This window comes from Phacochoerus africanus, chromosome 4, assembly GCF_016906955.1.
Source record: "Phacochoerus africanus isolate WHEZ1 chromosome 4, ROS_Pafr_v1, whole genome shotgun sequence".
Classification (NCBI taxonomy): domain Eukaryota; kingdom Metazoa; phylum Chordata; class Mammalia; order Artiodactyla; family Suidae; genus Phacochoerus; species Phacochoerus africanus.
Genome location: NC_062547.1, coordinates 63,082,974 through 63,108,599, shown reverse-complemented (window position 1 = coordinate 63,108,599; position 25,626 = coordinate 63,082,974). Strand labels below are relative to the sequence as shown.

The window sequence follows — 25,626 nt, the reverse complement described above, 5'->3', positions numbered from 1 at the left end:
GATTCCATATGGGGCCAGAATTTACTGCTCTGGGTGGCCTTCCAAAGGAGAAGTTGCATGATGCCGTTCTGCCATAGTGGGAAGTGCTAGATGCACTTTGGGTAGCACACCTGGAACATAGTAGGTATACTTTATATAGAGCAGCTGCCATATAGTAGGCATGCTTTTTGAGACACCCAGCACACAGCAGGCACTAATTACCCACAGTTCTCTGCACAGAGTAGGTTTTCTTTGTTTGGTGTATGGGTACACAGTAGCATAAGTATTATTGGCAGCCCATTTCGTGCACTCCATCATTTTTGAGTCTCCTGATGGGCCTCATGTTCCTGTGGAATCCTCCTCTGTCCCTGTCTCAGGGTCTCATCCAACATCCCATTTCCCAGATGGGAAGGCTGAGCCCAGAGAGGGTTGGCAGAGCCCATCGTCAGAGTGGGGGCGGGGCCGAACTCCACTCAGGATCTCCCAGCTCAGCCCCCCCTTGCGTGGACCTTGTTCTCTCTTGGCCCCTCCTAGCCTTCCCCTTCATGCCTTCAGGTGCCCTCTGTTGACTGAGCCCTTGACCTGCTGAATCTGCTGTGGTAATCCCCAGCCAGGCTGTTCTGTTCCTGCTCCCAGCACTCCCATCTCAACCCAAGGCCTGGGTTGCTTTGTGGTTAGGCTTGAACTCCTGCCAGGCTGTGTGTCCCGGAGGCTAGAGGTTTCTTGCCTCTGGGCTTCCTGATTCTGTGCGAAGAAATGGTGCATGCTGCCCTCCTGGCTCACGCATGGTGAGAGCCACATAGATGTTTTGGGACATGGTTGGCACTCGGACATTCATAATTTCTTACCTGCTACACCCTGGCCTTGGAAGGGCAAGGGCAGTGGTAAACATAGGGGCACAGAGTCACCTTTGTCTACATTCCAACGAGCTGAGTGGCAGGTGCTGAGTCCTGAAAGCCAGCATCTGCACCACGTGAATCTGAGCTGTTGCAAATCTGGAGCCAGCTACTCCGGTTTCCAAGTCTTGGGCAGACTCCAGGTGGGGAGGAGGCAGCCAGGGGAGCAGGGATTGGCTGACCCACTCAAAGCCCGACTCTCTGCTTTCAGAGGTCAAGACAGGGAAGAAGTCTCCCCAGGAAGAGGACAGAAGAAGTTGTGTGAGGCTAGTTGTCCAGACAGAAGGTGCAGTACTGGCGTTGGCGGGGCTGAAAGTTCTGGTCCAGGGTAGGGAGGGGCACTGCCCAAGGCAACTTTCCACTGATTCCAAGTGGGCATTTCTTCATTCTCTTCTCTCTCGCCCTCTCCCTGTCTCTCTCTCTTCCTCTGGATTTTCCTGGGTCTCCACCCCTCTCTGAGTCTCTGTCTGCCCATCTCTGAGCCCTTCCTTCCCCAGCACTCACCCCCTTGTTCCTCTCCCTGTATTTGTTTGTCTATTTGTCTCTGCCTCAGAGCTCACCCTCACTGTCCCTTTGCTGAGTCTCAGGAGCTCACTCTCTACCCCATCTGCCCTGCAGGATGTTGCAGCTGAGCCTGTCCTGGCTGGGACTGGGGCCTGTGTCAGCCTCCCCATGGCTGCTTCTGCAGCTGGTCGGTGCTACCTGGTTCCTGTCCCGAATCCTGTCCTGGATCTATGACTTCTATGACAACTGCTGCCGCCTCCGGTGTTTCCCGCAACCCCCAAAACGGAACTGGTTTTGGGGTCACCGGGACCTGGTGAGTGTGGGCAACAGGATGGGTCTGGGGAATGATGGTGTGCGGACTTCCCGAGGGGTCGGGGATCAGGCTCTGGGAGCTTGGGTCTGAGGTTGAGCTGGGGTCTAGGGCAGCAGAGAAGCAAGGGAGACCACTTTCCTCACTTCCCCACTGGGTCGAACCCTCTCCTCTCTGTCCACTCTATGCCCCAATATTTTCATGGTTCATAGCCTTCCTCACCCAAGGCCAGTTTGGGGTTATGTTCCTGCCCGTCTTCTCTACACTGGTGCACATCTGAGGAGCTCTCAGAATGGGCTGGAGAGAGCTGGGTCCCCTAGTGACAGAATGGGCTGCAGAGAGCTGGGTCCCCTAGTGACCCCGTGGTGTCCACTGCTGGTCTTGAGGCCTCCTCAGGGCCACTGTCCAGGGTCTGTCCCTGCCTGGCCCATCTCTGTAGGTTTCAGGTCAGTGTCTGCTCCTCTCTGGGCTTCTGCTTCCCAGAGGAATTAGCTATGACTTCCACCCCTCTTATGCCCCTACGGGGGTACTGCAGGAGCTGAGGAGATGTGTGGTCAGTCTCTCCTCCTCCTCCCCTTCCTCTGGCATCTGTCTCTTCCAAACTTGTCTTCCACCCTCAGGATATATCAGTGGGCCTCTCTGCTCAACTTGGATAAAAGTGGACCCTTCCCTCTTTCAGAAGGAATCACTCGGACCTAATGGCCAAATTTCCTGGGAGGGTGGGAGGGGGCTCCTGACCCACCTTCCTAGCCTCATCCCCAGAGCCCCTTCCTCTGTGCTGTGTCAGCTTCCTTTGGCCCTAATCCCAATAAGGACTTTGTCATCACTAGCAAAGGCACAATGTCCAAAACCACTGATTCCAGATTGCATTCTCTGACCACAACTTCCTTTCCTTCTAGCTTCTTTTTTTTCTTCATCTCTCATCCTAGACCTTGCCAGGCTGTCCAGTCACCTCTGTGCCCTAGTCCAACAGCTTCTTTTCAATCTCATTTCCTTGGGTACATCAAGCTTAGATTCTCATCCTTTGCACATGGGCTGAAGTCTCTTACCACCTGGGCTTTCCCTCATGGCTCTTTGGAAGACTTTGGCCTTGTGTGAGCTCAAACCCCGACGCCCCCACCCTCTGATCTCTCCTCTATGGTGATGCTAAGGAAGGTCACAAAACAGGACAGAGGGGTGACATGTACATCCCTACCTGCCTGTTTCCAACGGGGCTCATTCTGCTCTCTCTTTGTACACAGAGCTGTTTTCACGCATTGCCTCTATTTCTCTGCTTGCTCTCACCTGCTCCAGTGTGGTTCCCACCCCCACCATGCTCCCACAAGATTACTGTGAGCTCTAGGACTCCAAATCCCATGGACTCCATCCAGCCCCACCTCATCCACCTGCTCATAGCTCTTTGAGCTTGTGGATCCCCTTGTCCTCCTGGACCTCTTTTCCTCTTGGTTCTAGGCCACCCTCCTTCCTTGGTATCTCCTATACCTCCTCATGGCCCTTCTGTCTCCACTTGGCTCTTCCTTTGCTCCACCCTTCCATGTGCAGAAACCCCAGCATCCTAACTCTTTCTTCATTCTCTCTTAAGACCACCTCCTTACCCCAGGGTTCCAGCTCCTAAGTGGACCGTCAGTTCCCTGCATAAGTGACTTCCGAGTTCATATCTCTCCTGAGCCCAAGGTCATCCTATCCAGCTCCTTCCTCCTCCTCTCACGGCATGGGTGTCTCCTAAACACCAGATTCCTTGGTCAGAATCTGAACTCCTGGCTCCGTCCCCAATCCTGCCCCCACCCTTGGTCTAGTCCATCCTTTCAACCCATATTTTGGGGCCCTTGAGCCTGCCTTTTTCTCTCACCTGTGCATCTGGCCCTAATGTGCTGCCTCCATAATCTGCCCTTAATCTGTGTGCTCTCTGCATCTCCTCTCACCCTTGGCCCCATCCACCATCATCTTTCTCCAGGAAGTCTCTCCTAATCTACTCTCTGGCCTCTTTTTTTTAAAAAAAATAAAATTATAGTTGATTTACAATGTAGTGTCAATTTCTGCAGTACAGAAAAGTGACCCAGTCATGCATATATGTCCATTCTTTTTCTCCTACTCTCTTTCATCATGTTGTAACACGGAGATTGCATATAGTTCCCTAGGCTGTACAGTGGGGCCTCATTGCTTCTCCATTCTACATATAATAGTTTTTGCCTACTAACCCCTAATTCCCCATCCATCCCACTCCCTCCCCCTTCTCTGGTCTCTTCATTGCCACTGTTTTCCCCTCTCCTCCACTGTCTCTTTGGCCCTGGAGAGATTTTTCTGAAATTCAGTTTAGACCATGCAACTTCTCGGATGAATACTGTTCAATGCCTGCTTATTCCTCTGAAAATAAAAGCTAAGTGTTTCTTGGCCAGGCCCTGGTGTCCTCCTCAGCCTCATGCATGTCATAGTCACTCTGAGCTTCTTGGTTCCTCAGTGAACCAAGCCCTTCTCACCACAGGGCTTTTGCTTGTGCTGTTCTTTTGCCTGGAGGCTCTTCCCTTCCTGCAGTTACCCAGTGGATTCCTCCTTGTTCTCCCATTTAGCTCAAATATAACTAATTTCTAAAAGCCTCCCTAATAACTCCTCCCACCCAACCCTTGACCTCTTACTTGGCCTGGCTCTTGCTTACACAGTTAATTGTCCAATCATTTGCTTTTTACCCAATCTCTACTGAGTAGATGGTAGGTCTGGGAGGCACAGATTAGGTCTACAGTGGCCCAGCCCAGGGGCTGATATACAGTAGGCACTTAATAAATGTTTGCTAATGTGATGGAGGAGGCCTGGGTAGCTTGCCATCACCTCCCTTTGTTATCCATGGCCAAAATCCTGATTGTCCAGCTCCTCTCCTCTCCTCCCCCAGACCAGCTTGTCATAGAACAGGATGTCCCAAGCTCATTGTAAAGGTTTCCCTAGGTTACATGTCTCAGCCAGCCCCTGAGGCAGCAGGAATGTTACAGAGTTACTGCAGTTCTGGCTCCCCATCCAAGGGCTTGGCATTGGAGGCTTGTGTTGACCGCTCTTCTCTCCTTCCGTGTTTCTTCCTGTGTGATCTTGGCTGAGTCCCTCTCCCTGTCTGGACTGATCTCATCAAGTGTCTCAGGGTCAGCAGGGAGCAGGGAGTGGGTGACAAAGGCGAATAAGACTTATATTCCCTTGACTGGAGCACCTGGGACTATTTGTCAGGCTTGATTGGGTCCTCAGGAGTGTGAGAATGCTTGACCAGGAGGGGACCCATGCTTCTTCCTCTTGTGGGGTATGTGGTTTCAGCTTCCTCATTTGTAAATGGCATGATTTATGGGAGTGTCCATAGGTTCAGGAGAGATGGCTGGCTTGCTGGGAGATACTATGATAAATAGATGGATAGACAGGATGTTTTAGCTAGCTAGCTAGCTAGCTAGGTAGATAGATAGCTAGATAGACAGATAGATAGATAGACTGTCAGACAGAATGCACTGTGCACAGAGCCTAGGCAGTAGAACAGACTCATAGGTGGGAGAGCTGCCCTAGTTGATAGGTAGAGTTCACATCTGTCCTGTGACGTCTTCCAGGGCTGGAAGGTCCCAGAACTTCAGACCCTTCACCATCCAAGGACATAGAAGCCATATGGAAGGATGTGGGACCCAAACCCAGGGACAAGTCCTTTTGTCACTGTACCACCCACAAATCTCCCCCATAGGGATCTATTCCTGTGGCCACTCTTAGGGCTGGAACCACTCCCAGGATGTGAAAAATCTATCTTCTCCAGCCAAGGTCAGCTTCCCTGTGGGCAGAGAGTGTGTCTTCTCCCTGTGCCCTGGGATGTACCCTTGGGACCTGGAGATGTTCCAAGATGCTCCGTCCCCTGGAGAGAAGGAGCAGGAGGAAGCTGAGATTCTCTCTGTCTGTGAACATTCTGACACAGTGTCTACTGCAGGGGCTTCTTCTGGGGTGATGGTCCTTGCCTTGGTTGCAGGTGCCCCCATGGAGCAGGGCTTGAGGGACTTAACTCAGCTGGTGTCCAACTACCCCCAGGGATAGAGGATCTGACTGGGCAGCACCATCTTCCTCATTCTCTCTGCCACTGTGACATTGCCTGGTCTGTCACTGACACCACAGGTGGGTGCTGTGTCAGCATCTGAGTGCTGCGAGCCCTTACCCACCATGCTTCTGCACAGCCTCTCAGGTCCCACAGCCCCTTCTTCTCTTGGGCTCCCATGGTCATATCTTTCTTGCTTTCATTTATTTGCCAACCCCCCATTCTGGACACTGTTTGAAGATTCTTGGGGGGATAGCCCCAGACTCTGCCCTGGAGGAACCCCAATCTTATACACAGAATTAGAGACACCCCAGTCCTGTGTGGTCAGCGTAGGTCTGAGGGAGAGGTTGGCTGGGAAAACCTAGAGGAAGCAAGGCTTCTGCCATTCAGGCAGGCTGAAAGGCTTCTTGGAGGAAGAGTTGATGCAAGTGGGTCTGGAATAAATAGCAGGCATTTTTTTTTTTTTTTAGCAAAGAAAGCAAAGTGTATTCTGTGGAGAGGACTAGTGCACTCAAAGGTCTGGAGGTGAGAGAGTGTACTCCTGGCTTCTGAGCAATCAGAAGAAGTTCCATGCTGCTAGGATGATGGAGGTGAGAGGCAGGGAAAAGGTGGAGAGGGGTGTAGCATGCGCAGGACTTGAAGACCAAGTAGGGGCAGGAGATTGATTCTGAGAGTGATGGGGAGCTGTGGAAGGTGTTGAGATGAAGGGAAACAGAGATGTTGAGTTGAAGAGTTGAGGAGTTGTCAGAGAAATCGGGGCAGAGAGAGATACAGAAAGAGTAAGGGAGAGAGAGAGGACATGCAGAGATACATAAGTGAAGGAAAAGAAACTTACATACACGGGTGTATATATGTTACCTATCTATCTGTCTATCCATCTATCCATCCATTTTCCACTCATCTCTCCACCTCTCATCTATATCCATCTAGTTATCAATCCATCTATAATTTATTTATCTAGTCATCATCTATCATATATCCATCCATCCATTCATCTATCCGTCCCTCTTTCAATCCACCCATCTGTCCGCCCATCATCAAATCATTTTCCTATCCATCCATCCATCCATTTATCTACTATCTATCTATCCATCTTTCCAAAAATATCTATCTACCCATCCATCTATTATCTCTTCCTCTTCCCCACCCCCTGTGTTTTTTTCAGTTTGCAATTCAGATACGAACAGAATAATGGACAGAGAGAGGCACATAGGTAGGTATGAAAAAAGAGACCAACAGAGAGAATCTGACTTGGTGAGATGGAGGGAAGTATAGAAAAATAACCCAGGTAGTAGGGGAGAAGAGGGTGAGTGGGTGTGGTGGGTTGGGGGATAGAGTTGGCAGTTGTAGTTTCTGAGGCCTCATCCCCATCCTTTCCCAGGCGAAGAGCAATGAAGAGGGCTTGCAGCTGATGGAAGATGTGGGCCACTACTTCCACGACGTCTACCTCTGGTGGCTAGGGCCCTTGTACCCCATCCTGCGGCTTGTCCACCCCAACTTTGTTGCTCCCCTGCTCCAGGCCCCAGGTATCTCCCGGTAGCCCTCCCTACCCCAGGCTTCCCCTGCCCCTGCTCCAAGCCCTTCCCACTCCTGCACAGACCAGGTTGAGCAGGGGAATGGGCAGCATCGACAGAGACCTGCTGGTTCCTCTGGGAAGGTCCTTGGCTCTCTCTGGTTGCCAAAATCCCTTCCAGTTTTGGGTGGTGGTGGAAACTCAACCCTGTTGGTCTAAGAAAGGGGATCTCTTGAGTGAAAAGCTCAGGGAGCATTGCCTTCAGGCATGGCTGGATCTAGGTTTTCAAGCAGTGTCATTGGGACTCTGTCTTCATCTCAAAGTTGTGGGTTCTTCTTCTTCATGCTGGTAAAGATGAATCCCAGAAGGTCAATCCCCACTGACAAGTGAGCTCACGCCGCACAGACCCAGGAAAAGTTGCAGAATTCCCTTAAAGTGGAGTGGCCTGGGTCACAGGGACCACTTCATCACCTAATAACTGCAGCTGAATTGGTGAGGCTGAGTGTCATATGGTCGGCTCTGGAGCAGGGGGTGGGGTGGCACAGCTGCCCTCATAACTACTTGGGTTGACGGTGGAGGCAGTATGGGGTGCTGGTTCCAGGAAAAGGAGATAGACATTGGACAGGCAGATACTGCAGATATTCATCCACCAGCCACCCTGCTAGGTGGGCATTTCCAGGGTGGGGAAAAAGAGGTTCAGGGAAGCATAGTAACTTCTCAAGGCCACGTAGCATGTGAAGCTTGCCTCCTAGTTCTGTGTATTCTCTGCTGCCTGAGCTGCCTCTGATGGAAGGAACCCTAAGCCAGAAGGCGGTGTGGGGGTAGGGAGATGGCCAGAGTACTGTGTGTGTGGGGCAGGGATACCACGCGACCTCAGGTTGGCCCACTGTGTCTGATTGGTCCTGGGGGCCTCTGGAGGCTTAAGGGGACAGGGAGAGCTCTTCATGGTGGGTGGAGCTCAGTATCTGAGTGGGACAGCATCTTCTGGTCCCTTTCAGCACAGAGGGTCCCCTTGAGCCTAAGCACCTGACGCTAAGGGTAGGGTGAAGGAGGATACTGAGGAAGTCTAGGTCACGCCCAGACTCTGTCTGTGCCCTTAATGGGACAGTATTTAAGTCCCATCTGGGGCCTCTCTGTGGGGCATGCTAAGATTGTGTCATGTTGCCTCAGGCCCAGGTCAGGGCTATGCCATGTCAGGACATATCATGTATGCTGTTTCATGTTAAGGCATGCTAATACATATTGGGGTGATGTTGGATGTTCTAGGAGATGTCAGAGAGTGATGGGGCAAATGTGGTGTACTAGGTTCCTGATAGGTTCCTGTGCTTGGGTGTGTAGAACATATTAGTCCTCCTAGGAACCGTGTCAAGGTGTGCCGAGACCTGTTGTGCCATGTTGGATTGCATCTAAGTATGTAGGAGTGTGTGTGTTGGCTCTGCCTTTGTTCTACTCTGTGCTGCAGCCTGGTCTTGTCCGCTCTTACCTCCCCCCTCCTCCCTGTTTCCCCTGCCCTTGGTCCCATTCCTGCCATGCTGGGATTGGAGGGGGAGTGTAGAGCAAAAGTCCCTCCCTTCCTCCTCTCCATGGTCCCTGATGTTCCATCTCTCATGTCAGCCACCATCATACCCAAGGATATGCTTTTCTACAGCTTCCTGAAGCCCTGGCTGGGTGAGTAACCGGGAGTGAAGGAGGTTGGGGACAACCTTGGGGGTCTGGGGGAAGGTGCTGCCCTTGCTCACTCCCCATGGCTGCCCCTGCTAGGGGTTGGGCTCCTGCTGAGTGCTGGTGAGAAGTGGAGCCGCCAGCGCCGCCTGCTGACACCTGCCTTCCACTTTGATATCTTGAAGTCATATGTGAAGATTTTCAACAAGAGTGCAGACATCATGCATGTGAGTTTCTTGAACCCAGGTTCCCAGCTGGAGCCTTGGGAAAGGCGGAGTGGCCTCGGACACAAATAGTCTGGAATCCTGCTCTGCTGAATGGCTTTTTGTGTGTGTGTGTGGGGGGTGGCATCACTGATTTTCCTCTCGAAGCCTCAGTTTTCTCATCTTTAAAGTCGGGATAATAATCCCTTCTGAAAGGGTGGTCAAGATGATGTAAAGGAATCATGTTCCCAGCCCATAGTAGATAATCAGATGGCCTTAGTTTCTCGTGTGCCTCATGCAAGCTCTGTAATTTCAAGATAGAAATAATAAAGATTGCAAGTTCTTTCTTTTCCTTTTTATAGTTGCACCTGTAGCATATGGAGATTCCTGGGCTAGGTGTCGAATCTGAGCCGCAGCTGCCAATCCACTCCACAGCCACTGCAACACCAGATCTGACCGGTGTCTGAGACCTAAACCACAGCTGATGATAACGCTGGATGGTTAACCCGCTGAGAGAGGCCAGGGATTAAACTCATGGATATTAGTTCCTGCTGAGCCAGAATGGTAATTTCTGCACTGTAATTCCTTATGCTTTACATACCACCTTAAATTCCCTTGCTTGAGTTAGGGTTTATTATCGTTCATGAGATGCTGTGTCAGTTGTTTTGCTCAAATCAGAGGTATAGCTGCTGGCCTACACCACAGCCACAGCAACACCAGATCAAAGGTTCATCTGTAACCTATACCACAGCTCACAGCAACACCAGATCCTTAACCCACTGAGCAAGGCCAGGGATCAAAGCCACAACATCATGTTTCTTAGTTGGATTCCTTTCTGCTGTGCCACGATGGGAACTCCTGTTTTGCTCTTTTTATCTTAGCTGGAATGACTCCTGTGTCTGTGGTCATGTGTGGGTTTGGCAGACAGCTCTGCTGACCCAGGTTCAGCTCTGTTGCATATTTGGAGCTTGGGTAGCTATCGGCTGGTCTAGGATAGCCTTGGTGGGGAAGCGGACTCTTGCTTTTGTCCCTCATCCTCCAGTAGGCTAGCCTGGGCTTGATTACATGGTGGAGACTTTTCCAAGAGAACAATTAGAAACATGTAGTACTAGAGTTCTCAATGTGGTGCAGTGGGTTAATAATCTGGTTTGTCTCTGTGGAGGTGCCAGTTTGATCCCTGGCCCAGCCTAGTAGATTAAGGGTGCAGCATTGCTGCAGCTGTGGCTTAGGTTGTATTTAATTCCTATCTAGGACTTCCATATGCCCCGGGGGTGCCTGAAAAAACATGTGACACCTTTTGAAGCCTAGTTTCAGAACTAGCACACCATGGTTTTCTGTTCGCTGATCGAAGCAAGTTGCATACTCAGCTCAGACTCAGGGGATGAAGAAAGAGGTTCCATCTCCTAATGGAAGAGCCACACAGTCTTATTGCAAAGATAGGGAGAGACAAAGAAATGGTGACTTTTTTGTAGTTGTCTACCACTATGGTAATGATGAAGATGATATGGTAGTTAATAGTTATTTTTTTAAAGCAACTTAAGTAGTTTAATAATTGGAATATTACCCTAAAGGGAAAACACAAAGTGGTAGTTCTAGTTAAAATGAATTCTTGGAAATTAGTCTGGTATGATCATATAACTTAATCTTGATTTTATGACAATTTTAGCAATTCTAGCACTATTCTAGATGATGCAAAGGCTTTAATTTCTCAAAAAATCCAATTACTGTAGTTTGAACATCTTGTTTTCTATACTAGATTTATTGGTCAGAGACGCTAACATTGCTTTTATGATGATGATGATGATGATGATGCTGGCCATATCCACAGCATGCGGAAGTTCCGGGCCAGGGAATGAACCCATGCCATAGCTATAACCAGAGAAATAGCAGTGACAACACTAGTCACAGGGATCTCCTCATTATTATTCATAAAAATATGAGCCTATGTGTACCACTAAATTAAATGACAATAACTAATGTTTTCCTAAAAAGATAGGTTTTCGTAACTTCAGACGCTACTGAAATAACAGTTATTTAACACATTGGAAATCCCAAACCATGTGCCAATTCTTTGGCATGTGGTGTCTAATTTATTTTCACATTCCTATGAAGTAGAGATGATATAATTGCCACACTATAGAGGATGAAATGGGAGGCCAGTGAGGTTAGGGCCTTGCCAAGGAGCACACACTAGGAAGGATGCTATGTGTGGTGGCACAGCAACTCTAACTTGGTTTGTCCAATACCAAAGCAAGTCATCTGAAGTGTTACTAAATATTTGACACTGGAAAAGCCCAGTGGAAAGCAATGAATTGACCAAGGGTGCTGGGACCAGCTCAGCAGGTGAGGGCCAAAGAATGGGTGCTGTGGAACTTAAGAAAAAGTTAATGTAAAACATGACACAGGGACATTTATCTTAATTAAAGGTGGGAACCGGGGGACTCAAGGTCTCAGGGACCAAGAGCGCTGCCTCAAGAAATGACAATGCTTTTATTGTGCTCTTTAGGATTACCTCAAGTGAAGAGGGGGTTGTAGGTACAGGATACAGGTTTGTTTTTTTTTAAAGAACTTTTTTAATTTTAAAAGTTCTTTTATTATTTTAAAAATCACATAGCTGGTAGATGGTTAAGCTTTTATTCTGACATTTAGGCATTTAACAATCATTAGCATTTGAGGAAACTTGGCATTAGCTGTCTATGCATATCATCTAGAGAATCATCATTGTGCTTCCACAAATGGCTTGCCTATCTGAGGCAACCTGACATGCCTAGGTTTGCACCTTGTTCTCCTTGCTAATGCATATTTTGCTAACGACTGCTCATAAACAACTTGGGACCATGAGGTTCCTCTTTCTCTTATTTTAACAGGACATATCATGCTGTGGAAATGGCATGCCAATCTGCACAGGTCTGGCATTATGTCCTCATTCAGCTGACCACATGAATCACTTATGCCTTTAGATCTTTGTTCTTAAGCTTAAGTCATTTGTCAGCACTGTGACTGTTTTTCAAGCAGGAATATGGGGTAAAGTAAAGCAGGACAAGGGCAGAGACCAAGAGACAGGGTCTGGGGGAGTGCATCTTGGTGTTTGGGGTTGGAGAGGGGCTCTGGGGAGGCAATACCCAGCCCCAGCTCTGCCCTCTTCTCTGTCCAGGCCAAGTGGCAGCGCTTGGTCTCAGAGGGCCACACCCAGTCTGGACATGTTTGAACACATCAGCCTCATGACTCTGGACAGTCTGCAGAAATGTGTCTTCAGTTTTGACAGCAACTGCCAGGAGTGAGTCTTGTCCCAGGGCCTGGAACCATGAGCCATAGACCCAAGGGAGTGGATGGGGTAGGGGGAGGACTGAGCAGGGTGATCAGAAGGGCCTTCCTGGAGGAGGTGGGTGAGGGGTGGACACTGAAGGTCAGGAAGGGGAAAGAGAAGGTGAGATCCTCTTGGTCAGGCAGAACTGCTTGATAGAGGCCAGGAAGCTAGTGTGAGCCAAGTGGGTGTAAGAGTGAGGAGAGACATTGGAAATAAGGTTGGAGGAGTGGGCAGGGGCTATAGCTTAAGGACATTCCAAAGCCAGACAAAGAGGATATGAACTTTTTGCTGAGGTTTCCAGGGAGCCAGGGAAGGTGCTCAAGCAGATGCGGGTCGTGGTCAAAGCAGAGTTTGGACATCTGACTTGGGCAAAGCCTGGCTGTCGGTGTGGACGGACGGGATGGAAGGAGACCCCAGAGAGGAGGAAGCTTGACGTTGGTGGGGAAAATGGGGCAGATTTGGGAGAAGCTGAGGAAGGATGGCAGGGGCAGATATTGTGTAAGAGCGAGGAGAGATGAGCGTGATCCCCAAGCTCCGCCCTGAGATCTAGGACATGAGGCAGTTGACAGAGATGGGAGGCAGCGAGAGAAACCTGATTGGAGGGCACTCTTTTCTGGCTGGGATGTGGTCCTGGGTTCCTGACTGGAAGGGCTCCCAGGGTTTCCTGTGTGTCAAGAAGCTGCTTCTCAAGGCTCTCTCTGGTGTGACTGTGTAGGAAACCCAGTGAATACATTGCTGCAATCTCCGAGCTCAGTGCCCTGGTGACAAAACGGAATGAGCAGATCTTCCTGCACAAGGACTTCCTGTACTACCTCACCCCCGAAGGGAGGCGCTTCCGCAAGGCCTGCCGCCTGGTGCACGACTTCACAGATGCCGTCATCCAGGAGCGGCGTCGCACCCTCATTAGTCAGGGTTCCCAAGACTTCCTTAGGGCCAAGGCTAAGGCCAAGACTTTGGACTTCATTGATGTGCTCCTGCTGGCCAAGGTAGGCTTCTCTGGGATCTAAATTCAAGAGGTAGGTAGACTGGATCTTGATTTCACATGTCAGAGCAAAGAACATGGACTTGATCGAGAGGGGGCTAGGGAGTCACAGAGGGTGCTTGAGGAAGGGAGGGACCGGTCGGCGAGCAGTTTCAGACGTGGCTGTGTAGAAGGCTGCCTGGAAGGAGTAAAGAGGAGGCAGGAGACCAAGGAGGAGGGCTGTGGGGCGGGCTCTGGAGCTGACGAGGGGATGATCCTGTTAGGATGATGGAGCTTCAGGGACAATTTCAGGTTAGGCTCAGGTGTCCTCTGAGCTGATGTGATTTGGGGGGTGCTTTCTCTCCAGGGTGAAGACGGGAAAGGACTGTCAGATGAGGACATCCGAGCCGAGGCTGACACCTTCATGTTTGCGGGTGAGGGTCCCGGTGTGGGACTACAGAAGAGGCAGGGGTCTCTTCATGTGAGGGACTTGGCTGGTGGCCCTGGATCACCCCTTTTGGCCATCTTTCCCATGTTATTTGAGGTGGTGGGGGTGGGGTGGGGGGCGTCTTACCATGAGGGTGCTGTCCACCCTTTGGTGCTGAAGTATCCCAGAGACCCAAGCCTGTTTGGCTGCCCTTCAGGCCATGACACCACTGCCAGTGGCCTCTCCTGGGTCCTGTACAACCTGGCAAAGCATCCGGAGTACCAGGAGCGCTGCCGGCAGGAGGTGCAAGAGCTCCTGAGGGACCGTGAGCCTAAGGAGATTGAATGGTGAGTGCATGTCCACATGGTGTCTTCCTGAACCCTTCTTATTGGCTCTAGTCCCCAGCTGGGAAAGGGGAAACAAATATATATATATATATATATATATATATTTATTATTCTGTCATTATTGCTTAGTGGGAATAGGAGCAGAGCCCAGAGGCAAAGTGTGGTGCCCAGTGTGAACAGCTGAGGCTTTGGGGATGAGAAGATCTGAGTGTCTTCATTAATGCCCCACTAACTGGCTATGTGACTCAAGAAAATCAGTCCCCTTTTTCTGAATAGTGTTTTCTCCTCTATGAATTTGGGGGTGGGGTGAGGAATCTCCCCTCCACAGGTGCTACTTGGAGAATTGTGACAATGCAGAACAGATGCAGCACAGTACATGTTCAATATATTAACATCTTCTCTCCTCCCTTGCTCTTCTGCTTGAAGTTGCATTGTTTCTCCAAAGACCCCCGTTGCCCTGACAGTTTTTTTCTTTCTAATACCCACCTAATACTCTATCCCAGGGGTTCCCAGGAAATCTCTCGGGGGTCCATCTCTTTGCTCAGGAAACATATCTACACTTCCCCTTTTTCAGTTCAGAGTCTAGTCCCATTTGAGTCCTACTTGGTCCAGCCTGGGGCAGAGATGAAAGGAGGTGAGGCTTCATGGTGAAGAAGTGAATATCGATTTGCCACCTGGATGTGGTTATTGGATGGTGCTGCAAGCCATGGGGGTAACTTGTGCAAAGGCCAGGATGGAAGCATGCAAGAGTGAGCCTGGGATGTCTGGGAGGAGATAAAGGTGGTTGGCCCCTTGTAAAATCTGCAGTGTGAGGATCAGAGAGGTTCTTGTTAAAGCTGGATCTGGTAATGGAAGCCCTTGTTGGACTGCTTTGGAAAGCACATCAAGCGTTTTCAAGTGTTTGGGAATCTAATATCGGATAAAAGATACAAATGGGCACCATTAGGGAAGTGTCACATGGGGCAGAAATGCTCAGGCAGTAGTGGCCCACTGTGCTCAGTCATTGGCTGTAGGCTGCCTGGGAAAGTGTGGCCTTGCTATGAATTTTGCAGCAGAGCCCAGGGATCCTATAGCTGGAGGCTGTCAGGTAACAGCACTCCTTGAAGTTGTACATCAAGGTCCTTTCTTTCTTTTCTTTCCTTACTTTCTTTCCCTTCCTTCCTTCCTTTCTTTCTCTCTCTCTCTCTCTCTCTTTTTTTTGCCTTTTTGTCATTTCTTGGGCCACTCCCGTGGCATATGGTGGTTCCCAGGCTAGGGGTCAAATCGGAGCTGCAGCCACCGGCCTATGCCAGAGCCACAGCAACACGGGATCCGAGCCACATCTGTGACCCACACCACAGCTCACAGCAACGCCAGATCCTTAACCCACTGAGCAAGGCCAGGGATCGAACCCATAACTTCATGGTTCCTAGTCAGATTCGCTAACCACTGAGCCACTACGGGAACTCCTCTTTCTCTCTTCTTTCTTCTACCTTCCTTTATCTCTCTTTCCTTCCTTTCCTTCCTTCCTGCCTTTGTTCCATTCTTTCTTTTTTCTTTTTAGGGCCAAACCCATGTCATATGGAAGTTTCCAGGCTATGGGTTGAGTCTGAGCTGTAGCAGTCAGCCTTTGCCACAGCCATTGCAGCTCAGGGTCCGAGACATGTGACCTACACAACAGCTCACGGCAATGCTGGATCCTTAACCCACTGAGCGGAGCCAGGGATAAAACCCTCATCCTCAAGTATACTAGTAGTGTTTGTTACTGCTGAGCAGGAAATTTTTTCTTGAAGGGAGATCTATGACCAACATGGAGAGCACTGGGAATCCATGGAAGATGTTTGAACATGGGTGGGAGCAGTTCAGATATGGGTATTAAAAATATCTCTTTGGAGCTCCCATCATGGCGCAGCGGAAATGAATCTGATTACTAACCATGAGATTGTGAGTTCGATCCCTGGCCTCACTCAGTGGGTAAAGGATCCAGCGTTGCCGTGAGCTGTGGTGTAGGTCGCAGACACGTCTGGGATCTGGCATTGCTGTGGCTCTGGTGTAGGCTGGCAGCGACAGCTCCGATTAGACGCCTAGCCTAGGAATCTCTATATGCTGCAGGTGTGGCCCTAAAAAGACAAAAAAAGACCCCAAAAAAAAAAGAGAAATATCTCCTTTTAGCTGCAGGGGCAAACTGGAGGTGAATGCGATGCAGTCTGGGGGACAAGGGGGAAGATTCTGGGCCAAGGACTAAAGGACAGAGAATAAGTGTTGGACTGGAGAAACATTTTGAAGGTAGTACCCTCACCTTGAAGGCTTTGCTCAGCACAGCAGTCCTTGAGGTGGAAAAATGTTTTTGTGCTTCTTCCAACTTCAAAAAAATTAGTCCCTTGGTAAAATCTAAACAGTATGAAAGGGTTTACAATATAAGCTTCCCATCCACCCTTCCAGGTTTATTGAGATATAATTGTTTTATAACATTATGTAAGCTTAAGGTGTACAACATGATGATTTGATATAGGTATATATTGCAAAATAATTACAATAAGGTTATTTAATACATCCATCACCTCCCATAAGCCTCTGTCAGATGCCAGCATCCCAATCCCATTCCTTCCTTCTATGGTTTCCTGTGTCCTTCCAGACATTGTTCAGTCTGTCCCTACATTAATCTGTTCACAGTCTCTCCTGCCTTATTCATTCTATCTTATGTCTCTACAGCACAGAGTATGTACAGAGCTTCCAGGCATGATCCTTGGCAATATAGCTTCAAGATCCTTTCATTTATTAAGTTTTGGAAAATTAACTTTAAGTTGAAAAGTCAATAATGAGAGTAGGTTTTTTTTTTTTTTTTTTGCACCCAATGAAGCATCCTGATAAGATTAGGTTATTAGAGTTTAATATAAACAGACACACACATTTGGTCATTTGTTCTTTTCAGTCAGTAATGCATCTTAGAGCTCCTTCTCTCTGAGTGCTGCATAGCATTTCTTACTCAAGCTGCTTCTGTTGGAGACATTTATGTAGACATTTTCAGTTATAATAAATTTTGTCAAGTTGCCTTTCAGCATCTCTGTACTAATTTACTCTGCACAGTGGGACAGGACTAGTTAATCCCTGTATTATTCTTCTTGATAGCTATATAGTATTCTATTATATGTATGTACCATAATTTATCTAAATGTTTCCCCATCAATTTGTATCTTTTCCAAGCCTTTTGCTATAATAAACCTGAGGCAATGAACATCCACTTTGCTTATATGCGTGAATGTTTTTCTTGGACTAATTCTAGAAGTGGTGTTCCTGGAACAAAGACCATTTGAGTTTTTCAATTTAATTAGCAAATTCGTTTCTACAAACAGATTTTAAGAGTGGCAGTGTCCTCATATCCTCACCAACAGTGTGCATTATAAAATTTAAAAATTTGCCATTCTCTTAGGTGAAATATACTTTATTATTTCAGTGAATATCTCTTTAAATACAGGTAAAGTTGAGCACTGTTTTCATACTTATTTTATTTTATTATTATTTTAAAAATTGTAGTCAATTGTTATTTCCCCAATACATTTTTTTTTCTATGGTACAGCATGGTGACCCAGTTACACATATATGTATACATTCTTTTTTCTCACATTATCATGCTCTATCAGAAGTGACTTGACATAGTTCCCAGTGCTACGCAGCAGGATCTCATTGCTTATCCATTCCAAAGGCAACAGTTTATATCTATTAACCCCAAGCTCCCTATCCATCCTACTCCCTCCCCATCCCCTTTGGCAACCACAAGTCCATTCTCCAAGTCCATGATTTTCTTTTCTGTGGAAAGGTTCATTTGTGCTATATATTAGATTCCAGTTATAAGTGTCATCATATAGTATTTGTCTTTCTCTTTCTGACGTACTTCACTCAGTATGAGAGTCTCTAGTTCCATCTATGTTGCTGCAAATGGCATTAGTTTGTTCTTGTTTATGGCTGAGTAGTATTCCATTGTATATATACCACGTTTTCTTAATCCATTCATCTGTCGATGGACATTTGTGTTGTTTCCATGTCTTGGCTATTGTGAATAGTGCTGCAATGAACATGCAGGTGCATGTGTCTTTTTCAAGGAAAGTTTTGTCCGGATATATGCCCAAGAGTGGGATTGCAGGAACATTTTTTCATGTGCATGTGTATATATTCCTTGGAGAAATGTCTATTCAGGTCTTTTGCCCATTTTTCCATCAGGTTGTTGGCTTTTTTGCTGTTGAGTTGTATAAATTGTTTGTCTATTTTAGAGATTAGGCCCTTGTCAGTTGCATCATTTGAAACTATTTTCTCTCATTCTGTAAGTTGTCTTTTTGTTTTATTTTTGGTTTTCTTTGCTGTGCAGAAGTTTGTCAGTTTGATTAAGTCCTATTAGTTTATTTTTGCTTTTATTTCTGTTGCTTTGGGAGACTGACCCAAGAAAACATTCATAAAGTTTATGTCAGAGAATGTTTTGCCTCTGTTCTCTTCCAGGAGTTTGATGGTGTCTTGTCTTATAGTTAAATCTTCAAGCCATTTTCAGTTTATTTTCATGCATGGTGTGAGGGTGTGTTCTAATTTCATTGATTGGCATGCAGCTGTCCAGGTTTCCAAGCAATACGTGCTGAAAAAACTGTTTTTTTCCCATTTTATGTTCTTGCCTCCTTTGTCAAAGATTAATTGACCATAGGTGTCTGGGCTTCTTTCTGTGTTCTCTATTCTGTTCCATTGTTCCGTATGTCTGTTTTGGTACCAGTACCACACTGTCTTTTTTTTTTTTTTTTTTGCTATTTCTTGGGCCGCTCCCTTGGCATATGGAGGTTCCCAGGCTAGGGGTTGAATCGGAGCTGCCGCCACCAGCCTACACCAGAGCCACAGCAACGCTGGACCCGAGCCGCGTCTGCAACCTACACCACAGCTCACGGCAACGCTGGATCGTTAACCCACTGAGCAAGGGCAGGGACCGAACCTGCAACCTCCTGGTTCCTAGTCGGATTCGTTAACCACTGCGCCACGACGGGAACTCCTCACACTGTCTTGATGACTGTGGCTTTGTCATATTTTTTGAAGCCTGGGAGAATTATGCCTCCTGCTTGGCTTTTGTTCCTCGGAATTGCTTTGGCAATTCTGGGTCTTTTGTGGTTCCATATAAGTTTTTGGATGGTTTGTTCTAGTTCTGTGAAAAATGTCATGGGTCATTTGATGGGGATTGCATTGACTCTGTAGATTGCTTTGGGCAGTATGGCCATTTTAACAATACTAATTCTTCCAACTCAGGAGCATGGAATATCTTTCCGTTACTTTACATGTTCTTTAATTTCCTTGATTAATATTTTATAGTTCTCAGCACATAAGTCTTTCACCTCCTTTGTCCTGTTTATTGCAGGTATTTGATTTTTTGGGGTGCACTTTTAAAAGGTATTGAACTTTTGTATCCCTTTTCTAACAGTTCCTTGTTAGTGTACAGAAATGTGACCGTTTGCTGAATGTTAATCTTATATCCTGCTCCTTTGCTGAATCTGTTGATCAGTTCGAGTAGATTTTGGGTTGAGTCCTTAGGGTTTTCTATGTATAGCATCATGTCATCTGCATAGAGTGACAATTTTACCTCTTCTCTTCCATTTTGGATACGTTTTATTTCTTTTGTTTGTCTGATTGCTGTGGCTAGGACTTCCAGTACTCTGTTGGATACAAGTGTTGATGGTGGGCGTGCTTGTCTTGTTCCAGATTTTAGTGGGAAGGCTTTCATCTTTTCTCCACTGAGTATTATCTTTGCTGTGGGTTTGTCATAAATGGCTTTGATTATGCTAAGGTATGTTTCCTCTCTACCCACTTTGGTAAGAGTCTTGATCATATATGGATGTTGGACTTTGTCAAATGCTTTTTCTGCATCTATTGAGATGATCATGTAGTTTTGGACTTTTCTTTTGTTAATGTGGTGTATGATGTTGGCTGATTTGCATATGTTGCAAACCATCCTTGTGAACCTGGAATAATCCCACTTGGTCATGATGTATGATGTTTTTTATAAGTTGTTGGATTCAGTTGGTTAAAATTTTGTTAGGAATTTTTGCATCTATATTCATCAAAGATATTGGCCTATAGTTTTCTTTTTCAGTGGTATCTTTGTCTGGTTTTGGAATTAGGGTGACGGTGACGTCACAGAATGTTGTTGTGAGTGTTCCTTCTTCAACCTTTAGAAAAAGTTTAAGGAGGATGGGTATAAGTTTCTCTTTGTATATTTTGACCAACCATGTATATTTCTTTTTCTGTAGAGTTTCAGTTTTCATATTTTTTCCTTTACATTTTGAGTTTTTCCTAGTAATTTTTCCTTATTGATTTATAACAACTCTTTAAATGTAAAGAAAATTCATTATTTTTTCTTATGCAAGATTGTTGTTTGACTTTATTTTGGTTTGGTTTCATTTATTTGTAGTCAAATTTATTAACTTTTTTCCTCTTTTTCTTCTTTTTATCTTTTTTCCTTTTCTAGGACCCCACCAGTGGCATATGGAGGTTCCCAGGCTAGGGGTCTAATCAGAGCTGTAACCACCAGCTTATGCCAGAGGCACAGCAATGTGGGATCCAAGCCGAGTCTGTGACCTACACCACCAGATCCTTAACCCACTGAGTGAGGCCAGGGATCCAACCCGCAACCTCATGGTTCCTAGTCGGATTCATTAACCACTGAGCCACGATGGGAACTCCAACATTTTTTCCTTTACAGCCGCTGTACTTAAAAAAGAAACAAGTCCCTGCTTTGCCTCAGTGGTAACAAGCCCGACTAACATCCAAGAGAATGCATGTTCCATCCTTGGCCTTGCTCAGTGGGTTAAGGATCCGGCATTGTCCTGAGCTGTGCTGCAGGTCACAGACGTTGTTTTAATCCTGCTGTTGCTGTGGCTGTGGTTATGGTTGCCAGCTGTATTTCTGATTCCACCCCTAGCCCAGGATCTTCCATATGCCACACGTGCGGCCCTAAAAAGGAAAAAAAAAAAAAAGAAAAAAAGAAAAAAGAAAAAAAATCTTGCTTAGAAAAGCCTTTCATACTTTGAGACTAAAATGTAAAACTCTTTGTTTTTCTCTAATGGATTTAATCTACTCAAAAATCTTTTATTGGACCTCCTGTTGGATCATGATATTAAGAATCAAAATATCCATGAGGATGTGGGTTTGATCCCTGGCCTCACTCAGTAGGTTAAAGGATCTGGTGTTGCCTTGAGCTGTGGTGAGCTGAAAGGTGGTTGGATCTGGTGATGCTTTACCTGCATTGTAGGCCAGCAGCTGCAGCGCTACTTTGACCCATAGCTTGGGAACCTCCATATGCTGCAGGTATGGTCCTAAAAAGACATCAAAAAGTATTTTATATATAATTTTAGTTTATTTCATATTTTTGTTATTATTTTTTTATTTAATCCTGTATTCCATATGAAATCTATATTGGTCTAAGTATTGAGGTAGGAATTTATTTTTTTCTCTAAATAGCTAACTAATTGTCCCAACAGAATTTAGTGATTATTATGTATTTGTCTTAGGGTTTGTGTGTGTGTGTGTGTGTGTGTGTGTGTGTGTGTGTGTGTTTCTTTTTAGGGCCATACCTGTGGCATAGGGAAATTGCCCGGCTAGGGGTTGCATCAGAGCAGCAGCTGCCGGCCAACACCACAGCCACAGTAACACCAAATTCACGCTGCCTCTGTGACCTATACCACAGGTTATGACAATGTGGGATCCTTAACCAACTGACTGAGGCCAGGGATGGAACCTGCCTCCTCATGCATACCAGTTGAGTTCTTAACCTGCTGAGCCACAACAGAAATTACAAATTGACTTAGCTTTAGGTGATCTTTAATTCTTTCAAATTGAATAAGACTACCAAATTCCTTTCCATCTTCCTCCAAAACTCGATTTTTATTGGATTACATTGATTATATTGACTGATTTAGAAAGAATTGGCACCTTAATAATATTAGGTCATCTTACCCCAGAGAGTGGAGTAGATCTTATTCATGTAAACCCATAAATTCATTATAGAGAATTGTTTTTGCTTTTTAAGCTAATTATATAATTCAAAAAACTTTTAAATGCAACTATATTAATACTTTTAAGGATACCAGTAACTGTTGTGTTTTTGCTCAGAAATGCTTCTAAGGTCTGTTTTCTTCTAGTGACTTTTGTGATTTTGATGATCTAATGCTTAAATTTTTTGGCCATATTGAATTTATTTTATTTTATTTTTAGCAGGTTTCTTTTTTTGTTGGACCCCACATGCAGCATATGGAAGTTTCCAGGCTATGGGTCGAATTAGAGCTCGGCGGCCGACCTACACCACAGCCAAAACAATGCAGAATCCGAGCCCCATCTGCAACCTACACTAGAGCTCATGGCAATGCTGAGCAATGATAGGGATCAAACCTGTGTCCTTATGGATAATAGTTGGGTTCATTACTTCTTAGCCTCATGGGGAACTCCCTTGAATTTATTTTATTATAGGAGTGAGGGTCAGTGGGGGTGGTGAGAGTGTCTCACAGGACAGCATCAGGGCCCAGGGGTGTCTCTGTTTTTGCTCCTTGGATAATTGTTTTGGGGGGGCTCCTTAGGGATGAACTGGCTCAGTTGCCCTTCCTGACCATGTGCATCAAGGAGAGTCTGCGGCTGCATCCCCCAGTCACTGGCATCTCCCGTTGCTGTGCCCAGGATGTTGTGCTCCCAGATGGCCGGGTCATCCCCAAAGGTGCCCAAAATTTCAGAGGGAGGAGGGAGGTGGTCCTGTCAGCTGAGCCCTCGTCCTGACTGCCTCCTCCTTCCCCACAGGGAACATCTGTGTCATCAGTATCTTTGGGATTCATCACAACCCATCCGTCTGGCCAGACCCTGAGGTGCTGCCCCCACTTGGGGAAATCAGACACTTCCCCTCTACTCTATCTACATCTGTCTTTTCTGGGGGTGTCCGGGTGTCCCGAGAAACCCCACCCAGCAGGCCTGTCCTCTCTGCCCCAGGTATACAATCCCTTCCGCTTTGATCCAGAAAGTCCCCAGAAGAGGTCACCTCTGGCTTTTATTCCCTTTTCGGCAGGGCCGAGGTAAGGCTGGTGGGTGTGTGAAGCGGGCATGGTGTGAAGAGAGGGGTGGGGTACAGGGGACATGCAAGCCCAGGTTGGGGTGGTCTCAGGCATGGTTAGCCTCCTTCTCTATCCCTGCGGGAGGGGATAGGTGTCCCAGGTAGTTTCTGGGCCTGATGGGGCCCGATGGGGACCTGGGTGCAGTCAGAGTCCCTACTCTCACCCCGCAGGAACTGCATTGGGCAGACGTTTGCCATGACAGAGATGAAGGTGGTCCTGGCACTCACACTGCTGTGCTTCCGCGTCCTGCCAGATGAGGAGGAGCCGCGCAGGAAGCCAGAGATAGTCCTGCGGGCAGAGGGCGGCCTTTGGCTGCGGGTGGAGCCTCTGCGTGGAGGCCAGCAGTGACCCACCACCTCCTGGCCTGGGGTCCACCCTAACCCTACACACTTCACTTTGTGGAGTCCCAGGAATAAAACTGTGCTGAACCTCAAGAGAGCCAGCAGGGGGCTCTTGGGTCTCATGAGGATCCAGGGGGGCGGGTGTAGCTGAGAAGGTGGAGGACTGGGATGGAGGGCAATACTGATATGGGAGCGGGGTCAGGAGGACAGAACTACTCTTTAGGGAAGGTGGAGCAGAGAGCTAGATGCAGAGGACCTGGATCCACCGCTCCTTGCCATTAGACTACCAAAGTTACCATCCCCGTCTGCCATTTACTAGCTGTTTTGCTTGGGGAAATTGTTTATCTTTCTAAGGCTTAGTTCCTTTATTACAGAATGGTAGCCACCTTCTTGCACTGCTGTTGGGATTGAATAAGCAAGCCTGTCTCAAACGACTGAGTCAATATCTGATAAATGTCAGTACTCAGTAGGGGTGAATTTCCTTCCTATTTCTTGCATCGCTTTCTCAAATTAAAATTTTTTTTTTTGTCTTTTTGCTATTTCTTGGGCCGCCCCTGCGGCATATGGAGGTTCCCAGGCTAGGGGTCGAATCGGAGCCATAGCCACCAGTCTACGCCAGAGCCACAGCAACGCGGGATCCGAGCCGCGTCTGCAACCTACACCACAGCTCACGGCAACGCCGGATCCTTAACCCACTGAGCAAGGGTAGAGACCGAACCCGCAACCTCATGGTTCCTAGTCGGATTCGTTAACCACTGCGCCACGACGGGAACTCCCTAAAATGTTTTAAAATCCTCAAACTTGTGTTTAAATTTTGGAAAATGTGGAAACCTGCTGTTGAAGAAATCTATCTTTAGAAGATAGATTCAATAAATTCAAAGCCTCCACAGTTGCATCTGTGACATAGTTCCAGGGGTTTTTATGTGAAGCTGGCCAGAAGCTAGGAACTAAATTTTTATTTTTTTCTCCTCAGAGAGGCATGGCCCTGGACCTCATTCTGATCTAGGTATTCTCGCCAGTTGGGGTCACGTGGGTTCACACTAGTGAGAGGAATAGTGAGAGGGCACGTGTGGGGCTGCTCCTTCAGAACCTGGCACAGCAGCTGCCCCAGGCCTTGCCCCATTCAGCCCCCATAAATCACAGTGATATTAGTGGCACCTGTGGAATCATTGCCCATGGAAATCACAGATATTTTCACATCACATTAGTTATTGCAAATATCTTAAAATATCATTACACTCGTCACTACTTCAAATTTATCCTGCTAGCTCTTATAATTTAAAAAATTCATTGGAAACATATATTGCCATGTAACAAATTTTAAAAATATTTTGAGGAGTTCCCACTTTGGCACGATGGGATCCGTGGTATGTCTGCAGTGCCAGAATGCAGATGCAGTCCCCAACCCACTGAAATACAGTCAGCACAGTGGGTTAAACGACCCAGTGCCACTATATCTGTGGATCAGGGCACAAGCGCAGCACGGGTTTGACCTCTGGCCTGGGAACCTCCACATGCTGTGAGTGGGCTGAAAAAAGAAAAAAAAATTTGAGAGTTGCATTTCAATGTAACTGGTTTTCTTTAGAGTTTATGAAGCTTATTTTATGGATTTAAAGATATGATACTCAAAAGGAGCCCACAGGCATCATGGACTGCCACAGGGGTGGAAGTAGAGAGAGTTGGTGGTTGCACAATATTGTGAATGTACTGGATACATGGAATCGAACACTTGCTAATGGTCAAAAGGGTGAATTTATGTTATATGAGGTGTACCTTAACCCCAAAATGCTATTTCATCATACATTTTTTCTTGTTAACCTGGGTTTTACCATAATGCTATGTTATGAACATCCTTCTACAACATAAAACCATCCACTTTAACATCTTTCAGTGTTAAGTATTCAAGTCATTATTTTTTAAAATAGCATTATGTTAGTAAAATAATTTAGTTTTTCTCACTTTGCAAGAATTCTCAGAGTTCCCATCGTGGCTCAGCAGTTAACAAACTGGGCTAGTATCCATGAGGACATGGGTTCGATCCC

The 25,626-nt window shown here is 46.9% G+C and overlaps 1 protein-coding gene across 1 annotated transcript; it reads left to right on the top strand.

The window, feature by feature from the left end:
- The first annotated feature begins 1,100 nt into the window (after positions 1–1,100).
- Positions 1,101–24,053, top strand: LOC125125546 (cytochrome P450 4F6-like). The gene is given in 14 exon segments (XM_047776724.1): positions 1,101–1,203; positions 1,494–1,692; positions 7,110–7,254; positions 8,856–8,909; positions 9,003–9,130; positions 12,261–12,299; positions 12,301–12,383; positions 13,129–13,399; positions 13,742–13,808; positions 14,019–14,148; positions 22,722–22,855; positions 22,936–23,000; positions 23,122–23,204; positions 23,414–24,053. Coding segments are annotated over 13 exon segments (1,575 nt in total). The 5' UTR covers positions 1,101–1,203; position 1,494; the 3' UTR covers positions 23,592–24,053.
- Positions 24,054–25,626: the final 1,573 nt, after the last annotated feature.